A 20,682-nucleotide genomic window follows, 5' to 3' on the forward strand; every position below is an offset into this window, starting at 1 on the left:
AAATGTCATCACTGGTAAATTCTATCAAACATTTAAGAACAAAATAATACCAATCTTATACAAACTCCTTCAGAAAAAGGCAAAGGAGGGAACATTTCTCTATTACATTTATGAGGCCAGTATTACCTTCATAAGCATTACAAGAAAAGAGAACTACAGACTAATATTCCTCATGGAAACAACACAAAAACCTTTAACAGCAACAATAATAACAACAAATGAACAAAGAATGAAGACTCAAACTTTCTGATTTCAAACCTTGCTACAAAGCAACAAAAATAAATATGTTACTGTCATAAGGATAGACATATTGATCAATGGAATAGAATTTAGAGTTCAGAAATAGAACCATATGTCTATGGTCAGCTGAATTTGACAAGGTGCCAAGACTGTTCAATGGGGAAAGGATTATCTTTTCAACAAATGGTGCTGAAACAACTGATGATACACATGCAAAAGAATGAAATTTGACCATTACCTCATACCGTATAAAAAAAATTAACCCCAAATTGATCATACACCTAAATGTAAGAGCTAAAACTGTAAAACTCTTAGGAGAAAACATACTGGTAAGTCTTCATGACTTCTGGTTTGGCAATGAATCCACAGAAATGACACCAAAAGCATAAGCATCAAGAAAAAGAAGTAGATTGTACTCCATCAAAATTTAAAACTTTTGTGTTTCAAAGGATACCATAATAAAGTGAAACAACCACCCACAGCATGGGAGGAAATATTTACAAATCATATATCTGATAAAGGACTTCTACCTAGAATATATAAAGAATTCTTACGACTCAATAAAAAAAGGCAAATAACAATAAAAAATGGACAAAAGGTCTGAAGAGACATTTCTCCAAGGAAGATGTACAAATAGCGTATAAGCACAGGAAAAGATGCTCGGCTTTATAACTCATCAGAAAAATACAAACCAAAACCACAGTGAGATACCATTTCACATCCACTAGATTGGCTAGAATAAAAAGAGAGTAAATATTGTAAGAAAAAGGAAAAATCAGAACTTGCATATACTGTTCATGGGAATATAAAATTGTGCAGCCAATTTGGAAAACAGCACGACAGTTCCTCAACATAGAGTTACCATATGGCCCAGCAATTCCACTACTAGGTGTATACCCAAGAGAAATGGAAACATATGCCCACATAAAACATGTTCAGGAATGTTCATAATAGCATTATTCACAATAGCTAAAAGATGAAAACAAACCAAATGTGCATCAGATACATGTATAAGTGAATCACATTACTGTACACCTGAAACTGTCACAACATTGTTAATCAACTATACTCCAATACCAAATAAAAAGTTAAAAAAAAGAGAGAAAAAAATGTCCATCAACCAACTCTGAATGAATAAACAATGTTTGATATAACCGTACATGTAACATTTTTCAGGCATAAAAATGAAGTATTGATACATGCCACAACAGGGATGAACCTTAAAAACATTATGCTAAGTGAAAAAAGCCAGTCACAGAAGATAATATATGATTTCATTTACATAAAACGTCCAGAATAGCCAAAACTACAGACAGAAGGTAAATTAGTGGATGCTTAGGATTAGAGGCAGGGGAGGGAAATGAGTGAGTGAGGTGACAATTAAAAAAGAGTACAGGGACTTCCCTGGTGGCACAGTGGTTAAGAATCCGCCTGCCAATGCAGGGAACATGGGCTCGATCCCTGGTCCGGGAAGAACCCACATGCTGCGGAGCAACTAAGCCCGTGCGCCACAACTACTGAGCCTGCGCTCTAAAGTCAGCGAGCCACAACTACTGAAGTCCACGCACCTAGAGCCTGTTTCTCTTGTTCTCTGCAACAAGAGAAACCATTGCAATGAGAAGCCCGCTCACCCCAAGTAAAGAAATCCTGTGTGCAGCAACGAAGACCTGACACGGCCGAAAATAAAAATAATTTAAAAAAAAAAAAAAAAGGAGTACAGTTTCTTTTTTTTAATATAAATTTATTTATTTATTTTTGGCTGCGTTGGGTTTTCGTTGCTGCGTGCAGGCTTTCTCTGGTTGTGGTGAGCGGGGGCTACTCTTTGTTGCGGTGTGCAGGCTTTTCATTGCAGTGGCTTCTCTTGTTGCAGAGCATAGGCTCTAGGCGCACGGGCTTCAGTAGTCGTGGCACATGGGCTCAGTAGTTGTGGCTCGCGGGCTCTAGAGCGCAGGCTCAGTAGTTGTGGCTCACAGGCTTAGCTGCTCCACAGCATGTGGGATCTTCTCAGACCAGGGCTCGAACCCGTGTCCCCTGCATTGGCAGGTAGATTCTTAACCACTGCGCCACCAGGGATGCCCCAGGGTTTCTTTCTGAGGTGAAAATTGTAGTGATCGCTGTACATACCTGTAAATGTATTAAAATCATTGAGTTGTACACTTTTTTTTAGATTTTATTATTTTTAAAAACTTTTTTATTATAGAAAATTTCAAACATATATAAAAGTGGAAGGAGTAGTGTAATAAACCCCCATGAATCCATCAATTAGCTTCAAGAATTATCAACACATGGCCAATCTCATATCATCTGTATCATTCTCTTGTCCCCTCTCCGTTTTTTTTAAATAGTAGGTCCTTGTCGGTTGTTCATTTTAAATATAGTAGTGTGTACATGTCAATCCAAACCAAATAACTGGGTGAATTGTGTGGTATATGAATTATCTTTCAATAAAGCAGTTTTGAAACAAAAAAAATCCTTAACAAAATTGCAGTAAATGAAATCCAGCCACCCACCCACACACACACACACACACACACACACTCCATAACCAAGTATGAATTTTCCCTGGTATGCAAAGTTAATTTAACATTTTAATATCAGTCAATGTAATTTCAGCATATTAGCAGAATGAAGGGGAAAATCTATATAGATACAGAAAAAGCATTTGACAAAATTCAACACCCATTTGCAATAAAAACTCTTAGCATATTAGGAATAGCAGGGAACTTCCTCAGCCTCATAAAGGGTATAAATGAAAAACTCACAGCTGACATCACACTTAATGGTGAAAGACTGAATGCTTTTCCCCTAAAATTGGGTACTATGCAAGAATGTCTGCCCTCACAACTCCTATTCAACATTCTATTGGTGATACTAGCCAATGCAATAAGGCAATGGGGGAGGGGAGGCATTTAGGTTGGTAAGGAAGATATAATGCTGCCTTTGTTCCCAGAAGACATGACAGTGTACATCAAAAACCTTGCGGCATCTCCAAAAAAGCTAGTAGAATTAATAAGTATATTTAGCAACGTCACAAGATATAAGGGCTCAGCATACAAAAATCAATTATGTTTCCATGTAGCAGCAGTGAACAATCAAAAATTAAACATTTTAAATACCATTTACAATAGCATTAAAAATATTAAATACTTAGGGATAAATTTAACAAAAATTGTTTAAGACTTATACACTGAAAATTAAAACACATTGCTGAGAGGTTTTAAAGAAGCCCTACTAAATGAAGAGATACACTAATTATAGTTTGGAAGATTTGATATTGTTTGTAAATGTCAGTTCTCCCCAAATTTATCTACATATTCAACATAAATCATTCAAAATTCCAGCAGCATTTTTTGGTAGATATTGGTAGGCTGATTTTAAAACTTACATGGAAATGCAAAGGGGTGAAATAAAGACTATGGTATTAGTGAAAATATAGACATACAGATCAATGGAGCAGAATAGACTTACATATATAGGGTAAGTTGATTTTTTTTAAACAAGGGTGCTAAGATAATAAATGGGGAAAAGATAGTGTTTTCAGCAAATTATACTGGAAAAACTAGATATCCATATAGAAAAAAAAATGTACCTCACCCCTTCCATGTATGCCATACATAAATCAACTTCAAATAGATTTTATCTAAATCAAAAAACTAAAACTGTACAAGTTCTGGACAAAAACATAGAGAAAGGCATATGTGATCTTTGGGTAGGCAAAGATTTCTAAGATAGGACAAAACGTATGCATGAACCTTGAACAAAAATTGATAAATTGAACTTCATCAAAATTGAAAACTATTCTTCATCGCAGCAAGATCTTTTTTGACTCACCTCCTAGAGTAATGAAAATAAAAACAAAAATAAACAAATGGGACCTAATTAAACTTAAAAGCTTTTGCACAGCAAAGGAAACCATAAACAAGAGAGAGACAACACACAGAATGGGAGAAAATATTTGCAAATGATGTAACCGACAAGGGATTAGTCTCCAAAATTTACAAACAGCTCATGTGGCTTAATATCATCAAAACAAAAAACCCAAACAAAAAATGGGCAGAAGGCCTAAACAGACATTTCTCCAAAGAAGACATACAGATGGCCAACAAACACATGAAAAGATGCTCAACATCACCAATTATTAGAGAAATGCAAATCAAAACTACAATGAGGTATCACCTCACACCAGTCAAAATGGCTATCATCAAAAAATCCACAAGCAACAAATGCTGGAGAGGATGTGGAGAGAAGGGAACCCTCCTACACTGTTGGTGGGAATTTAAATTGGTACAGCCACGATGGAGAAGAGTATGGAGGTTCCTTAAAAAACTGACAAAAGAGCTACCATATGATCCTGCAATCCCACTCCTGGGCGTATATCTAGAGAAAAACATGGTCCAACAGGATACATGCACCCCGATGTTCATTGCAGCAATGTTTACAGTAGCCAAGACATGGAAGCAACCTAAATGTCCATCAGTTAGAGGAATGGATAAAGAAGATGTGGTAACTATATACAAAGGAATATTACTCAGCCATTAAAAAATGAATTAATGCCATTTGCAGCATCGTGGATGGACCTAGAGATTGTCATATTGAGTGAAGTAAGTCAGAGGAAGAGAAGTATCATACGATACCGCGTATACGTGGAATCTAAAAATAAATGAAAGAGATGAACTTATTTACAAAACAGAAACAGACTCACAGACTTATAGAACGGACTAATGGTTACCAGGGGGGAAGTGGACAGTTAGGGAGTGTGGGATTGACATGTTATCACTGCTATATTTAAAATGGATAACCAACAAGGACCTACTCTGTAACACAGGGAACTCTGCTCAATATTATGTTACAACCTAAATGGGAAAAGAATTTGAAAAAGAATAGATATATGTATATGTGTAACTGAATCACTTTGCTGTATACCTGAAACTATCACAACATTGTTAATCAACTATACTCCAATATAAAATAAAAAAGTTAAAAATAAATAAAATGATAAATTAAAAAAAAACAAATGTTACTTTGTTTATCCTCTTATGTACTAAAGAAACAAAGTCCATACTTTTCAAAACCTTGTATCATGTTAAATATCAACTTCTCCTTAATGATTAAATCCCTATTGATCTTTTTTTAAAGAAATAATAAAATAAATAAATAAATATAAAAATATTTTACTGTTAAAAAGTCCTAACCACCATCTGAGTCTTCAGCGAGTTGCAGTAGTAACATCAAGGATCACTCATCACAGATCACCATAAGAAATATAATAATAATGAAAATGTCTGAAATATTGAATTATTAAATTGTGACACAGAGACATGAAGTGAGCAAATATTGTTGGAAAAATGGTGCCAATAGCCTTGCTCAATTCAGGGTCGCCACAAACCTTCAATTTGTAAAAAAGCAGTTATCTGTGAAGCACAATAAAATGAGGTATGCCTTACATAATAAAAAATATAAATATTATATATATATACATATATATATATACACACACACATATTCCCAGCAATTCCACTCCTACATATTTAGTCAAGAGAAATGAAAACATGTGCACAGAATTGTACACAAATATTCATACCAGTTTTATTCATAATAGCCAAAAACTGTCAACTCAAATTTTAATCAATAGGTGAATGCATAAAAAATTGTAGTACACCCATACAGTGCAATACTATACAGCAACAAAAAGGAACTACTGATACACAAAGCAACATGGATGAATTGCAGAAATGTTACACTGAACAAAAGGAGCCAGATACAAAACTAGAGATTATTTTATGATTGTTTATATGAAACTCTAGGAAACAGAATCTCTAGCGATAGAAAGCAGATAAATTGTTGCCTAGGGCTGAACATGTGAATTGTAATAACCAGGAAAGGGCACGAGGAAAACCTTTAGTGATGAAAATATTCTGCATCTTGAACATGGTAGTGTTTACTTGGCTGTATACACTTATCAAAACTCATTAAACTGTACACTTGAAATGTATGCATAATATTATTTGTAAATTTTACTTCAAAAATTAAAAAATTGTATTTCTACATACTAGCAACAAATGATGGAAAATTGAAATTTAAAATTCTATTTATAATAGCATCAAACATACTAAATATAAATATAACAAAATATGTGCGAGACCTATACACTCAAAACTAGACCTCGAGTTACCTCATTTGTCATTCACCATGTTCACCTTGAGATTTTATGTTTAAATTTTTTAAAATAGTTAAATAGAGTGAGAATTATAAAGTGTAATATCTTTGCTTCGTAAGTACAAAATTTAGTTAATGCAAAAAATACTTTATTGAACTGTAGTAATATCTTTTAAACTGAAAATTCTTTTTTAATCACTAATTTAAAACTAAAGAATACAGGAAATGCTTATTATGGAAAATAATTTTGTCATATAGAGGAGGAGATGTTTAGAAATTATTTGCTTTGTGGTGTCAAATATATCACATATAAGTCACTGGTCATATCTCCCCTACACTGGATGAAATGACTTGAAGTGATCTTCTTCTAAGTACATGCCTATGTTTGAATCTTGGTTCCACCACTTGCTATCTTTATGATCTTGAGCAAATTGTTCCTTCATTTCCACACATTAAAATGGGAATAATAGCAGTACGTATACCTAAATCGTAAGCCTGTTGTGGGAATTAAATGAGTTAATGCATGTAAATTACCTAGTACAACGCCTAGCACGTGGTAATTGCTCAATAAATACTAACTTCTGTGATGACAGTCAAGCTTATAACATATTTACCATGCCTGACAAACATTAAGCTTGAAGTATTAGTTACCTTATTATGTGACAAGACTTTTTTCCCCTTTAGGCTCCTGTGATTAGTTAGAATGACCAGAGTTGCCTATATTTGAATTTTTATTATAAGTTAGACAGGAATCATAAAAGCCATAAATCTGTGGATAAAGAAATTGGGGACCATAAAGGTTAGATTATATGCTCCAGTTAGTAGGATCAGAACCAGACTCCAAGACTTCTAACTCTGGATCTAGTCTCTTAATCTTGGTATCTATCTATAATCCTTTTTAAAGGTGACTCTCCAGTTAACAGAATAAAAACAAAGTACTTCTTATCTAAATAATACATAGTATTAATATTTCAGAGCTCAACCAAGACAGTTCTGAAAAGCCCTGGACACAAGTTCCTAAAGCTGATGCCGAAGTTCCCCTTCCCCTACCCCAAGTGATTCAGCTATATGAAGTTATTAATCATCAGTTAACTACAAAATTACATTAACCAGAGCATCTCATCCCACTGGCAAAAGATGGTGTTTCTGAAACTAAAATGACGTGTTGGAGCAGTGATCAGGAAAACTCTACTACTCAGAAAATTGTCAGCTGCTCTTCAAAGAGCGTTTGGTCCTTCTTACTCTGAGCTGTATCTCCACAGTGATTCTCAACCTCAATTGCTCCTTATCTTACAGAATAATATTTTAGAATTTTTAGTCTTATTATCATATACTTAAGGAATGCACCATATATCTTACTTGTCATGGCATCTGATCTGTCTCCGCTCCACTCCATCTCCCAAGTGCCTGGCAGCATATGATGAGTAAATTAATGAATTAATATATGTTGATGGATGTCATTAGAAATTTTAGAGAAGGAAAACTGTCTTTATCCAAATGACTAGTTATTGCTTGAGCTTTTGATGTACTTAGGCAGTCTCTAATAAACCGATAAAAATTTAACTATTAAGCAGATTTCATATTCTTGCTTCCTAACCCCGTTGGCAAATCCAAGTGGGAAGCAAATATATGATTTGGTGAGCTTGGAGCTGGAGCAAAGATGATCTAATGGCTAATATTCATGCCTAAGGCAGGCATCTCCTCTGTGGCTTACATCTGATGGTCTGGGCAGCCTGTCTCTAAATGGTCTCATTTCTTACTGGTGGCTTCTCCGAAGGGTGGCTTGGAGAGGCTTTTGGCCGTCCTCAAGCCCTTACCTTAATTTTCACCAGATACTCTCAAGGTTTCTTAGAAAAAGTGTGTTGGTTACACCAATGCAATTTCAAGATAAAGCCCAGACCCCCACCCCAACCCCCATTCCTACCAGACTGCAGCCCCTAAGCCCCTTGTATACAAATTCTGAATTCTCCATATATTTATTCGACAATTATATTGAGTAGCTACTAAGTGCCAGGTGCTCACGATATGGCAGTGAAAACAAAACAAGAAACCAACAAAAATTGCTGCCCTCCTGGAGCTTACATCCAAGTTGGAAGAAACAAATGATAAATGTCAGATGGGAAGGGGAAGGGAGAAAACTGAGGGTGGGCTAAGAGTGTGGCAGTTTTAAATATAATACCAGGGAAGGCATCACTGAGAACATGACATTTTCATGAAGACTTGAAGTGAGACATGTGGATATGTGGGGGAAGTGCATTCCAGATCAAGGAATCAAGGCAAAAGGCCAGAGACGGGATGCTGTATTCAAGAAACAAGAAGAGGCCAATGTAATGGAAACAAACTGAGCAAGGAGAGTAGCAGGAAATGAGGTGAGAGAAGTAGTGCAACTCCAAAGACTTTAGATTTATTCCAAGGGAGATGAGGTGATAACTTGAAGGTTTAAAACAGAGAAGAGAAAAATATATGCCGTTTGGTGGTGTGGACATAAGATAAAGGTAATTAGCACAGAATACATAGGTGAAAATTAACTGTTTGGAACCTGACCGGTAAGCCTGGTTAGAAGGGCTAAGTATAACAGAGAAAGGAAAGATAGCTTATTTTGCAGGAAGCACTTAAGGATTTCAGAAAACAATTTGTTGCAGGTAAAAATAGGCAGTATTTGTTGACTGATGCAGTTTAAGTGCTGTAGGAAAGAGAATTTTATGTATGGCAGCCTTAGGGACTTTGAAGATAGTGACTAAATGTTTGTGAGGATTAGCTAGTTTGTGGGGGGCGGTAATTGAACATGTTAAATCAGAGGCACTGAGAGGAAAGCTAATTAAGCACTGTTGGAGGTACTGGAAAAGATTCATCTTTAGGTAAGGAGCTGGATTAGACGGAGCTGGAAAGAATGCAAAAGTAATTTGACATTTTTACAGTAAGGATTCAGTAAATGTTTAATTGTTGGAACAGGCTTAAGTATGGAGGAACTGAGTTAAGTGACGATCTAGCAAGGGATACAAACATAGGCAGAAGGGTTTCTAAATTTTTCTATGCAACTCTGAAGTTTTTTTTTTTTTTCTTTTACAATTATTTTGGGCATGTGTAGTTTCTGACTTCAGTGTCTTGCCCAAGCTTGCTAAGATGCGCTTTTTCTTAAACCACTGTAAGCTGTTACTCCTAAATCACTGAAACCTTCTATATTATTGGATTGCTGAAACATTTTTGGATCGCTCAACAAGTATATGGAGAGTAACAAAATTTTCTCCTTTTCCTTGGTTTTGAGGAACCCATCTTCCTTTATAAAATCTCTAAAATTGGTTTTCACTACTGATCCTTAGCCAGCCAGCTCTCTACTAACTGGTGCCCCTGAACCCTAAGGGCTACTCCCAAACTCAATGCCAAAATTTCAGAAGGTGGTTTTGTTGGGTTTTTTTCAACTTGAAAATGCTATACTATGGCAAACTGAGGAAAAAATAACTACCTACCAGTCTGTAGACTGTTGTACCATTCAGTGTGGGTGTAGAAGAGATTATAACAAATCAAAGATCTAATACTTTAAGAGATTACTTCTCAGATCCCCATCTGAAAAATGGGTAGGACAATAATTGTTACTTACAGTTAGTAGGATTCTTTTGAGTATTAGGCAAGCAACGCGCTTAAAATGCTTAGTACGCTGCCCAGCACATAAAGTGCTTACTTGTTTGTTAGCAACTGTGTAATCCCTTGTGGTAAGCATAGCTCCACTCTACAAATGAGGAAAAAAGATCAGAAGTGACACAGAGACCCAAAGTCACAAAGAGAGGCAGAGTAGAAGTTAGTTCACTCCAATACATGCTGAGGCTTCCATTGTGCCAGTCTACAAAGTGCAGAGGGGATCAGGAAATGAAGAAGTAGACCCCTACACACACACACACACACACACACACACACACACATCACCTGCTCCCACAACTGCAGAGTTAGGAAGGGAAGAAAAGGGTATGAAATCCAGAACAATACAAAAAGTGCCAGTTCCCCCAAAGAGTCAAAGACAAGGGTACCCTGGCTGCCCACAGCACTCAAAGTCTGAGCCATCTCATGGGCACAGCCATATCCACTCAGGGACACTTACAAGAACTTCTATAAAGACTCCTTCTCAAATCAAAAGGTGGCCTCAGAACAATCCCTTGGCACCCATCTTTTACTCTGTACGAGCATACAGACTGCTGAGTTTTCCAAGAATCTAGACCATTTGAATTACTCATCACTGATTTATATGAAGGAACATGCGAGGCTTTAAGAGGCGCTATTCTGAATTTACCTTGAAGGACTTTCCTGGAAAAGATGCCTTAAAGAAAAAAACCAGTAAGGTTAGTGCTTAAGTTTCCAACACTTCAACAAAGTGTGCTGCCCAGCTACTGAGATGAAGAGTCAAAGTTAGACTTATTTCCTAGGAACAAAAACCAAAAGTCTGTCGTTAAAGCTCTAAACCTAGTCAATTACTTGGAGTAAGGAAAAGGGCTGGAGGACTAACACCTAAAAAGCTGGAAACAAAGACACATACACTTCCAGGTGTGGATTTTTATTTTCACAAAGAGACAACAATGCCTTCCCACATACAAGTATTTACAAAACCCAACTGATTCACCAAGCTAGAACCCGGGTTTTTTTTTCCACTTCTCAACATAGTTGGGAATATGGAAACATTAATACCCACACAATTCCCAGAGATGGAATTTATCCATCAAACAGTGCAGATTACCTAAAAGTGCACTTACCTGCACAACTCAGTCTAAGAACCTCAGTGATACAAACCTCATGGCCAAGGTTTCAGTAATCTATTTGGTTTCATACCATGCAAACCTGAACAAGTGTGCTGCTACACTAAACTGAAAATCGGTTCTCATTTTACAGTTAAAAAGGTTCTCAACGCTTTAGCAACTATACAGAATATGAAGGTTTATTTCAAAAAAGAGTACATTTTTTAAAACCAGGATACACAGATGCACTTAATGTAACAGTACCTTCTGCAAAAATAGGTTACATAATACTCAGAAATGCAAGGAACAATCTTATTCTCTAAAAATTAAACAGCAGACTTTTTAAGCTTAAACAGCCTTCAAAATGGAGGCTGAAAATGCTTGGTGACAAGAAGTAACTCTAGAGCCTGACACCACAGAGCTAATGCTGGAAATTAAACTACTACCACACACCTGCGAACTACGCTTTATATTCACACAGCATTAAAATGGTTTTGATTCCTATCTTTTCAAATGTGTCTTGGTGCTGCAAGAAAAAAAGTTGAATGATACACAAAACTATTAAAAGTTACAACAGAACTATTTAAACATCTTCTCCAAAATTGAGAAAAGCAATCATGTTAAATTTTAAAAAAAGAGAAAAAAGAAAAAGTCTGACAGAAATCTCAAGCAAGTCAGAGGTCCTCTTCATAAGTAGTCAAGTAAAGTTTACAGGAGATTTCAATAAATTATCTTGAAACCGTGGCAGAGAGCTAATTTTCAGAATCGTCGTGGAGGTCCACCCTTAAATGGCTTAAATCCAGAGCCACTTCCTCTTGGCATGGAATTGCCACTGATTTGTACAATTCTATTAATTGGGGATGCATTACTGAAAAAGGTTTAAAAGAAAAAAACGTCAGAGAACAAAAGAACAAATAATTACAGCTAATACCTAAAAAGTGATTATCATTTAACAGACACTGTTCTTTGTGCTTTACCCATATTGAATAATTTACTCTTTTGAACAGTCCTGTCAGGTATGTACCATTACTAACCCCACTTTCCTGATGAAGAAAGACAGATCTAGACGCTAAGTAACTTGCCCAGGATCACAACGGTGAACTGATATAAATGGTGGTGTGAGGATTTCAACTCAGGCAACCTCACGTCAAAGCCTCTGCCTCTTAGTAAGCCATTCAATGGTCTGTGCATGAATGGACTGGAGCAGTGGTTCTCAAAGTGTGGCCCCCGGATCTGCAGCATCGGCATCAGCTAGGAACTGGAACCTCTGAACTACAGGACATCATTCAAGAAATATTTTTGGAATTTCTTTTACACGTATAATGCAACACAGTAGGTACGAATGGATAATACAGGAATAAAGACCCACCCCAAAATCCTACAACAAATTTGGGAGAGAAAAACCCATGGCGAAATGGTTTAAGTAGGATAAAACCAAATTACAGAAAGGTTTGGATGCCAGGCTGAGGAATCTGGATTAGATCCTGTCACCTAAAGAAGCTGTTTGTAGTTTTGGAGCAAGTAAACAGTGTAAGAAAACAGTCCCAACGGTTAAATTTAGAAATAACGTGAAAAATGGAGGAGAGAAAACACTCATTTGGGAAGATCCGACAGAAGCTGAAATGAGCAAGAAGACAAAGCTACCACAAATATATTTTTTTAACTGAACCATACTTAGAAATTTATGCTAGGAGTGAAGAAAGATAAAGATGAGGCCCAGTCTGGCAATGCCAAATCAAAAGAAGCTGGAGACAACAACTGAAACATAAAGGTTTGAAACCGCAGAGGAATGAGTTTGCTTGTGACCCTAAATTTATGGAGAAATCTAAGCATTTACATGGAGATCATGATATAAAGCTAAAAATAAAGAATAGTATCTAAAATCCAACCGTGTGAAGGAGCCAATAAAGTAAATTAAAAAGGTAGAAAAGAAAATTATGGTACATTAGAAAGCAGAGAAATGTTTTAAAAAAGGAAAAGCAACAGTGCTTAACCACCAAGGAGCCCAAGAACTAAAAAAATAAAGGGATCTATATTTGTCAAGAAAAAAGGTACTGGTGACCTTTAATAACCAAGGACAGAATGAGTGATGAGGCTGTGCAGGGCACAAGGACAGTAAACAGTCACTTAAGTCTGAGGGTAGAAGCAACCAATAGAAGAGCAGTAACTTGGATCACTGAGCCAAGCCACTGTCTCTTCTAAGACAGATGAATGGGAAAGAAAAAAGGGCATGGGAGAGAGAGAGGCCAAACCCTTGCCAGCTGAAGGGCCACAGCGGATGTTGGTATGAAGAGAAAATAAAGCTCATCTCCTAGCATTTGAACAGGTTTTGGGATAAATGTCCAAAAATTTTGCTAGACCTATTTGAAAAGGGTGGAAGCAGAACATATTTTCAGTTTCTTCTTCCTTTCTAGGAATTTTCAGAATGATAATGAACAAGAAGATGGTTCCAACATGAAATTAATATTCATTATCTACTGCATTCTGACATACATACCTACCTGTATCGAGATCAATATGCCAGAATGTCAATCAATTAACTTACAGTGAGGAACGTTAACTCACAAATTAACATCAGCTGCCCTGGAGACTTTGGGTTAATATGAGGAAATATCTGGGCAGACCTAGGGTTGTTACTAGTTGCAATTCAATCTCTCAGAAACTATAATGACCTTTAAGGAAAAGGAAAAAGGTTTGGTTGCATGCTGGCAGAAAAGTCTTAACTGATTAACTACTTACCTTGTATGCTGCGTTATCATGCCTGCTCCTGTCCGGCCATCACCCATTCGCCTTGCATCATGATAGCCAGGCCCTTGAGAAGGTGGACCATGCCATTCTTTCCTTGGTCCACTCGTGTCCCGTCCATGGCGGTCAACCACATGTCGTTCTTCGGGATAGTGCTAAAGAATAACATATTAAAAGAAAAGTCAGGACAGACTCAGCCTCAGGCCAATTTACTTAAGGTGTACTTTTTTTTTTTTGATAAATTTATTTTATTTTTATTTAGTTTTGGCTGCATTGGGTCTTTGCTGCTGCGTGCAGGCTTTCTCTAGTTGCGGCGAGCAGGGGTTACTCTTTGTTGTGGTGCGCGGGCTTCTCATTGCGGTGGCTTCTGTCGTTGCGGAGCACGGGATCTAGAGTGCAGGCTCAGTAGTTCTGGCCCACAGGCTTAGCTGTTCCGCTGCATGTGGGATCTTCGCGGACCAGGGCTCGAACCCATGTCCCCTGCATTGGCAGGCGGATTCTTAACCACTGCGCCACCAGGGAAGTCCCTTATGGTGTACTTTTAACGTCAGAAGGAAATTAATAAGATGTGTGAGAAGATGAAAGAATGAATAATATGAAAAGAGGTTTCTATCTACTTTAAACTAAGAAGCTTCTCAGGCTTCAGGGTAGAAAAGGTAGAAGGATAGAATATGATTCAGCACTGTTATTTCTATACCTTCTAGCACCCATGTACTTTTTGACCCTTGAGTATTTCTGGGTCTATATATAATGCCTGGATCGTCTATATATATGTAAGAAGGCATACTGAGAGGTCAAAACCTTAAGACAAATCAAGGTGGGATATATGATCAACATGCAAATACCGCATAGAAACAAGAGCTGTCATCTTACTGTACACAGTACTAGTTAGTGCTATGGCTCTTACAAGGTCTTACACCCAGGACTATGAAATAAAAAGAATAGTGAACATAAAGAAACAAAAGCAGAGAACTAAGGATCTGAGGGAAAAAAAAAGAGTCAAAAGTTATGATACTTAGCCTGCAGAAATCTGAAGACGCCCTACAGAGATATATTGGGTTGGCCAAAAGGTTCGTTTGGTTTTCCCGTAGGATGGTTCTAGTGGCGCTCAGTTGTCTTTAACTTCATTCAAAACAATTTTGTTAAGTTTATATTGTGACAGCTGTCATATCAGCGTGCATTTAAAAAAAACCCAAAATTGGTGAATTTTTGTGTAGCCATTTTAATAATGAAGATGGAAGAAAAAAGCCACATTTTTGGCATATTATGCTTTATTATTTCAAGAAAGGTAAAAACGCAACTGAAACACAAAATAAGATGTGTGAGGTGTATGGAGAAGATGCTGTGACTGATCAAACGTGTCAAAGGTTGGTTTGCGAAGTATTGTGCTGAAGATTTCTCGCTGGATGATGTTCCACAGTCGGGTAGACCAGTTGAAGTTGATAGCAATCAAATCGAGACATTAATTGAGAACAATCAACATTATACCACGTGGGAGATAGCTGACATACTCAAAATATCCAAATCAAGTGTTGAAAATCATTTGTACCAGCTTGGTTATGTTCATTGCTTTGACGTTTGGGTTTCACGTAAGTTAAGTGAAAAAAACCCTTCTTGACCGTATTTCCACATGCGATTCTCTATTGAAACGTAACGAAAATGTTCCATTTTTAAAACAAATTGTGACGGGCGATGAAAAGTGGATACCGTACTACAATGTGGAACGGAAGAGATCGTGGGACAAGTGAAATGAACCACCACCAACCACACCAAAGGCTGGTCTTCATCCAAAGAAGGTGATGTGTATATAGTGGGATTAGAAGGGAGTCCTTCCAGAAAACCAAACAATTAACTCCGACAAGAACTGCTCCCAATTAGACCAACTGAAAGTGGCACTCGATGAAAAGCGTCCAGATTAGTCAACAGAAAACGCAGAATCTTCCATCAGGATAATGCAAGACTGCATGTTTCTCTGATGACCAGGCAAAAACTGTTACAGCTTGGCTGGGAAGTTCTGATTCATCCGCCGTATTCACCAGACATTGCACCTTCGCCTTTCCACTTATTTTGGTCTTTACAAAATTCTTTTAATGGGAAAAATTTCAATTCCCTGGAAGACTGCAAAAGGTACCTGGAACAGTTCTTTGCTCAAAAAGATAAAAAGTTTTGGGAAGATGGAATTATGAAGTTGCCTGAAAAATGGCAGAAGGTAGTGGAACAAAACGGTGAATACGTTGTTCAATAAAGTTCTTGGTGAAAATGAAAAATGTGTCTTTTATTTGTACTTAAAAACCAAAGGAACTTTTTTGCCAACCCAATACTACAGTCAGAACAGCTTATAGACCAACACCATGAAAACCAAATTTCCAAGGGAGGAACAGGATCTCTTCCCTCAGGATACCTTTTGCAAAAAGGGTATCTGAATGCAAGGGCACTAGTCTATGAGACTTAAATTTTACTCTAACTAAGGCAGAATATCTGGATTATGTAACAAATCTTAAATGTTCTATTCAGGATAAATAGCTCAATGAATTCATCTATTGAACATTTCTACTTACTAGAAACATTAAAACTTAATAAATCCCAGCAGGCCCAAATCCGTTTCAAAAATGCTTTGTATGAAAGGGAAAGTGCAGAGTTGTATTAACTGGAATGCCAAAAGATTAAAAAATTTTCTGGTAAAAAATGTTGCTACAAAACCTAATATGTATTCAAATACAAAACAGAGCACCAGAGTATACTACAGGCTGAAGGATGGAGACACACATACACATACACACACACTTCAGAATTCTTTTTTGTATGTAATTTAAGAGAATATTCTATCTCTGCTACTGTCAACCCATATTACGCCAGTATTTCATGGACAGAATGCTTTCAAATCAGGTAAAAGGTTTTTGCTCATTTGAATTGCTAAGAGATGTCCCCTGTCGAGATTCATTGACTTCTTAATAGAAAATATTCAAGTCAATAAAGCGTCACAAGAGTAAAAAAGGCAAATACAAAATATTCCACTTACCTACCTTTAAAAATAAAAAAGCAAAAAAGAGACAGTGGTTTTATTTCAGTTCTATACTTTAAGCTACCTAATAAAGTGGGAGAAAAGAGAGTATTATAAACAAAAACAAAAAAAAACAGAAAAAAGGAAAAGGTGAAAGGGAAACACAAGTAGGGGCCCAAGATTTCCCATCCAGTTTGAAAGCCTCGATTTCTTAAAAAAGAAATAAAGCCAGTCATCATTAGGAAGGCTCATCTACCAAATGTAACAATTCTCAAATTTTAGCAGGAAGTTTAATAAAAATTTCAGGGCTACAATCATTTCATCATGTATGTAAGTCAAATCATTACATTGTACACCTTAAACTTACACAGTTCTTTCTGTATATCAATTATATCTCAATAAAACTGGAAGGAAAAAAAAAATTTCAGGGCTAGTATCCTGCTTCTCTGGACTACTATGTTCAACTACTGACTTGAAAATACAAGAGGCATTAAGATCTTTCACAAGAAACTCTCAATCATTCTAATCTAACTAGTCTAGTCCACACCCAAATGATACTACAGATACAATGTGTCTCATAAGTCCTTTAAATTTACTTCTGGAGAGTTGACAATAAACCTGCATAAGCATTTACCTGTGCTCCACTTCCTCGGTCTGTGATTACTCCTCTGTCTCCCTCTCTGTTTCCATAGCCTGAAGCATTACTGCGATTCCCAGGGGGTGCCCCTCTCACACTGTGCCCTGATACTTCTCTCCCAGATCTTTCTGGCCTTTCAACTCTGTTAAACAAAATCCAAAAACATACACAATCAAACTCTATTATACCTTTTTTTGAAAAACCCAAATGCATTATAACCCACCACTAGCTAGTCATTAGAAACTACACAAATACCTTGCTTCCCGTTTGTCGGCGGACATGCCTCCTTCACTCTTCCAGGAGGTGGGTCTAGATGGATTGGGCCCTCCTTCTCGGGGGTGTCTAGGGTGAGCGATATCAGGCCTGTCATGAATGATCACTGTCCTCCTCTCATCTCGTTCCCCTCGTACTTCTCGCCTGTCTGTTTCTCTAAGTTCGTTTCTTGGTGGTGGAGGCTCATTTCTTCTGGAATCACTGAAATTTTTGGGATACCTTTCAAAACCTGGATCTTCTCTTCGTGCAGAAGGACGTGTTTTTTTCCCTTCACTTTGACCAACAAAACGTTCTCGCCTGTTATTCAAAACAAAGAACACAGGTCCTGAGAAGTACTTACTTGGCCTTATTCTTCTTAACTTTATTTGCATAACCTACAATAATAACACCTTCTTTAAAAATTAACTTAAGGCAAAGCGACCAAAATAGCCACAATTATTGATAATAACCTATATTCTTTTAAATTGAGCTAAATGTCTGGCATGAAGGTTGGTTTTCTGCCGTCCAAGGGAAATTACATCAAACACTCAAGTCACTACCAACCTGAGGGACATTTTACTGTTCTTCACAGTTGAGGCCCATTCAAAGTTAACAGTACTCCCACTTAGTTTTAAAGGTTAAGAAGATAAAACCAACCTACTTAACTGTGTTATGGTGGCCTATAAAACTAATTTTGAATACTGAATCACAGTCTCATTAACAAATACAAAAACCAAACATGTGATTTGTTCTGAACACTCAGTTATGACCTGTACTTCTTAAGATTTTAATAGAGAACCAAACTATCACTAACAAGGCTCATATACCAAATACAGCATTTTTCAACATAATCTGTTTACCTTTCAAAAGATGAAGACTGTATTGATGAACTCTCAGGAAACCTGCCCCTCTCTCGGTGATCAAAGTCATTAAATCTATTCTGTTGTCGAGAGTAGTCAGATCCGTGGCCGAATCGTGCATCTGTATCTAGAGACAACTTTTTATTCTCGCTCCAGTAAGGATCATCTCGCCTTGAAGAGAAATATGTGCTCGTTTATATAAATTAGTTTTACAACAATCAAATAACACCTACTTGGAGTCATACATACCACATGCTAGGAACTGTGGATACAGAGGGCTAATAAACTCAAGACAAAACATTCTGTTACAAGAACAAGCTAGCAAAAAATTATTGTTATACAAAGTCGTATAGTTATTAGAGGAATTTCACAGGAAAGAAAATAGTTGAAAAATTGTCTGTTTCCAAATTACTAAATGGAAAAGACAAATAAGATAAATACTCGATACCATTTTATAATAAAATTCTAACTAGGTGTATACAACCTTTTTGGTTATACTTAACTTTGGAAAGGTTAGAGGGGTCAGTCCCAAGCACAATTCATTCACTCCACTTATTTCTCAACACTATCAACTAAATCTCACAGAATGTGTAATGAGAAAATTAAATGACTATATTGTATTTTGAAATCTATTAAGAACCATGAATGCAAACACATACAGAGTCTATATTTTAGTCTTCCCAAATTTATGACGTTGATTTCTGTACCATCTGCACTACCCTGTAAGAATTTTCAAAATGGGTCTGAGTTTGAGAGCCATTGCTGAAGTCTACCATGTATTTCCAGTCATAGTGGAAAAACATTTGCGTTAGGAAGGGAAATAGAAAGAAGAGCAGACTCTTCTCCTTGACAATGCACTGGGTCCAATTCAATACCGCAATCATTCCCATCCCTGTTGATCATGACCCTTTACTCCAGTGATGAGTGCCTGTACTCTCCAATTCCAGAGTTAGTCTTAGCTTGGACTAAGGAATAAGGTAGTAAGCTACTGTTAAAGAAAGTAAGCAACTACCTATGATCTACATCACGTGGGCGTTTCAAAGAATTCCTTTTTTCTTGTTCATAACGAAGCTGCTGCTGTTGCCTTCTCAGTTCCTCTCGTTCTCGAGCAATACGTTCAGCTTCCTTACGTCGTTCCTTCAGATAACATAGAAGGAAGAACCAACCAATGCAAAATGAAAACATAAGGTAAGTATATTTGCAACTTTGTTTTAATCCTGTCATTAAGAAACCATCATAGGCAAGCACCAGGCAAAACACATACCTGGGACAAATAAAAAAACCTGACTTCAGTAATTAGCAATCTAAGCTATGACTATTGTTCTGCAACATTAAAATTAACAGAGACTGGGTGTTAAAAGCTGGCAATTTTTTAAATTTGGAAGGTCAGATTTAGTTGAATGATTTTAAACAAAAGCACCTAAAGGGAATTAGAAATAGAGTTCTTAATATGTATGAAGATTAAGTGCCTTAAAACCTTGGATGCAATTCTGCAAAGAGAGGCATTATTTCCTTCCAGCCTTGGGAAATCACTCCCACTATAATATGTAAGGAAATAGTTATTTTCTAAGAATGGGATAGTGACAGAGCCTGGATTACAACTACTCTGGACTCATAGTCCTATGCTCAGACTATTAGGCTGCCATGATATTGCAGAGCTCGAGGTATTACCAATTGGCTAGAACAAAGTCATGACTAAATGTATTTTTAACTAGCACCTAATTCACTGTTATCTTTCAGGGACACTTAATAAATGCTCATTAGCTAAACTTATTCTATAGAAGCTTTACAACATGTAAAGCAAATTTTAGGGCAAAAATCACAGGGTTTGAAAAAGGTCAGTTATTTAAGATGAAAAGATTTTCTGACTGCACCTGTTCAATACGAATGCGTTCCCTTTCCAAGCGTTCGCGTTCCATTCTCTCTCTCTCTAGTTTTTGCCTTTCAATTTCTAGGCGCTCTCTCTCTCTCTGTAAGCGTTCCCGTTCTTCCCGTTCACGAATTATTCTAATGCGTTCTCGCTCTCGACGCTCTCTTTCTGCAATCTCTCTTCGTCTAACAAAAATCAGT

At 36.9% G+C, this 20,682-nt stretch overlaps 1 protein-coding gene across 4 annotated transcripts in view; it reads right to left on the reverse strand.

Moving 5' to 3' along the window:
* Positions 1-2,276: 2,276 nt before the first annotated feature.
* The window catches only part of SLTM (SAFB like transcription modulator), a 52,813-nt gene continuing 34,407 nt past the window's right edge, over positions 2,277-20,682 (reverse strand). For 3 of the 4 annotated variants that reach the window (XM_068552532.1, XM_068552524.1, XM_068552505.1), the window contains exons 15-21: positions 20,487-20,667; positions 19,625-19,749; positions 18,613-18,783; positions 17,756-18,070; positions 17,498-17,642; positions 13,857-14,017; positions 10,932-11,985 (exon numbers count right to left, since the gene is read on the reverse strand). In XM_068552532.1, the coding sequence (XP_068408633.1) occupies positions 11,877-11,985; positions 13,857-14,017; positions 17,498-17,642; positions 17,756-18,070; positions 18,613-18,783; positions 19,625-19,749; positions 20,487-20,667 (1,207 nt within the window). In that variant the 3' untranslated portion in view covers positions 10,932-11,876. Of the gene's footprint in view, positions 2,365-10,931; positions 11,986-13,856; positions 14,018-17,497; positions 17,643-17,755; positions 18,071-18,612; positions 18,784-19,624; positions 19,750-20,486; positions 20,668-20,682 lie in introns of those variants that run through there. The other variant, XM_068552515.1, reaches the window with a different exon arrangement.

This window comes from Eschrichtius robustus, chromosome 1 (assembly GCF_028021215.1).
Source record: "Eschrichtius robustus isolate mEscRob2 chromosome 1, mEscRob2.pri, whole genome shotgun sequence".
Lineage (NCBI taxonomy): Eukaryota > Metazoa > Chordata > Mammalia > Artiodactyla > Eschrichtiidae > Eschrichtius > Eschrichtius robustus.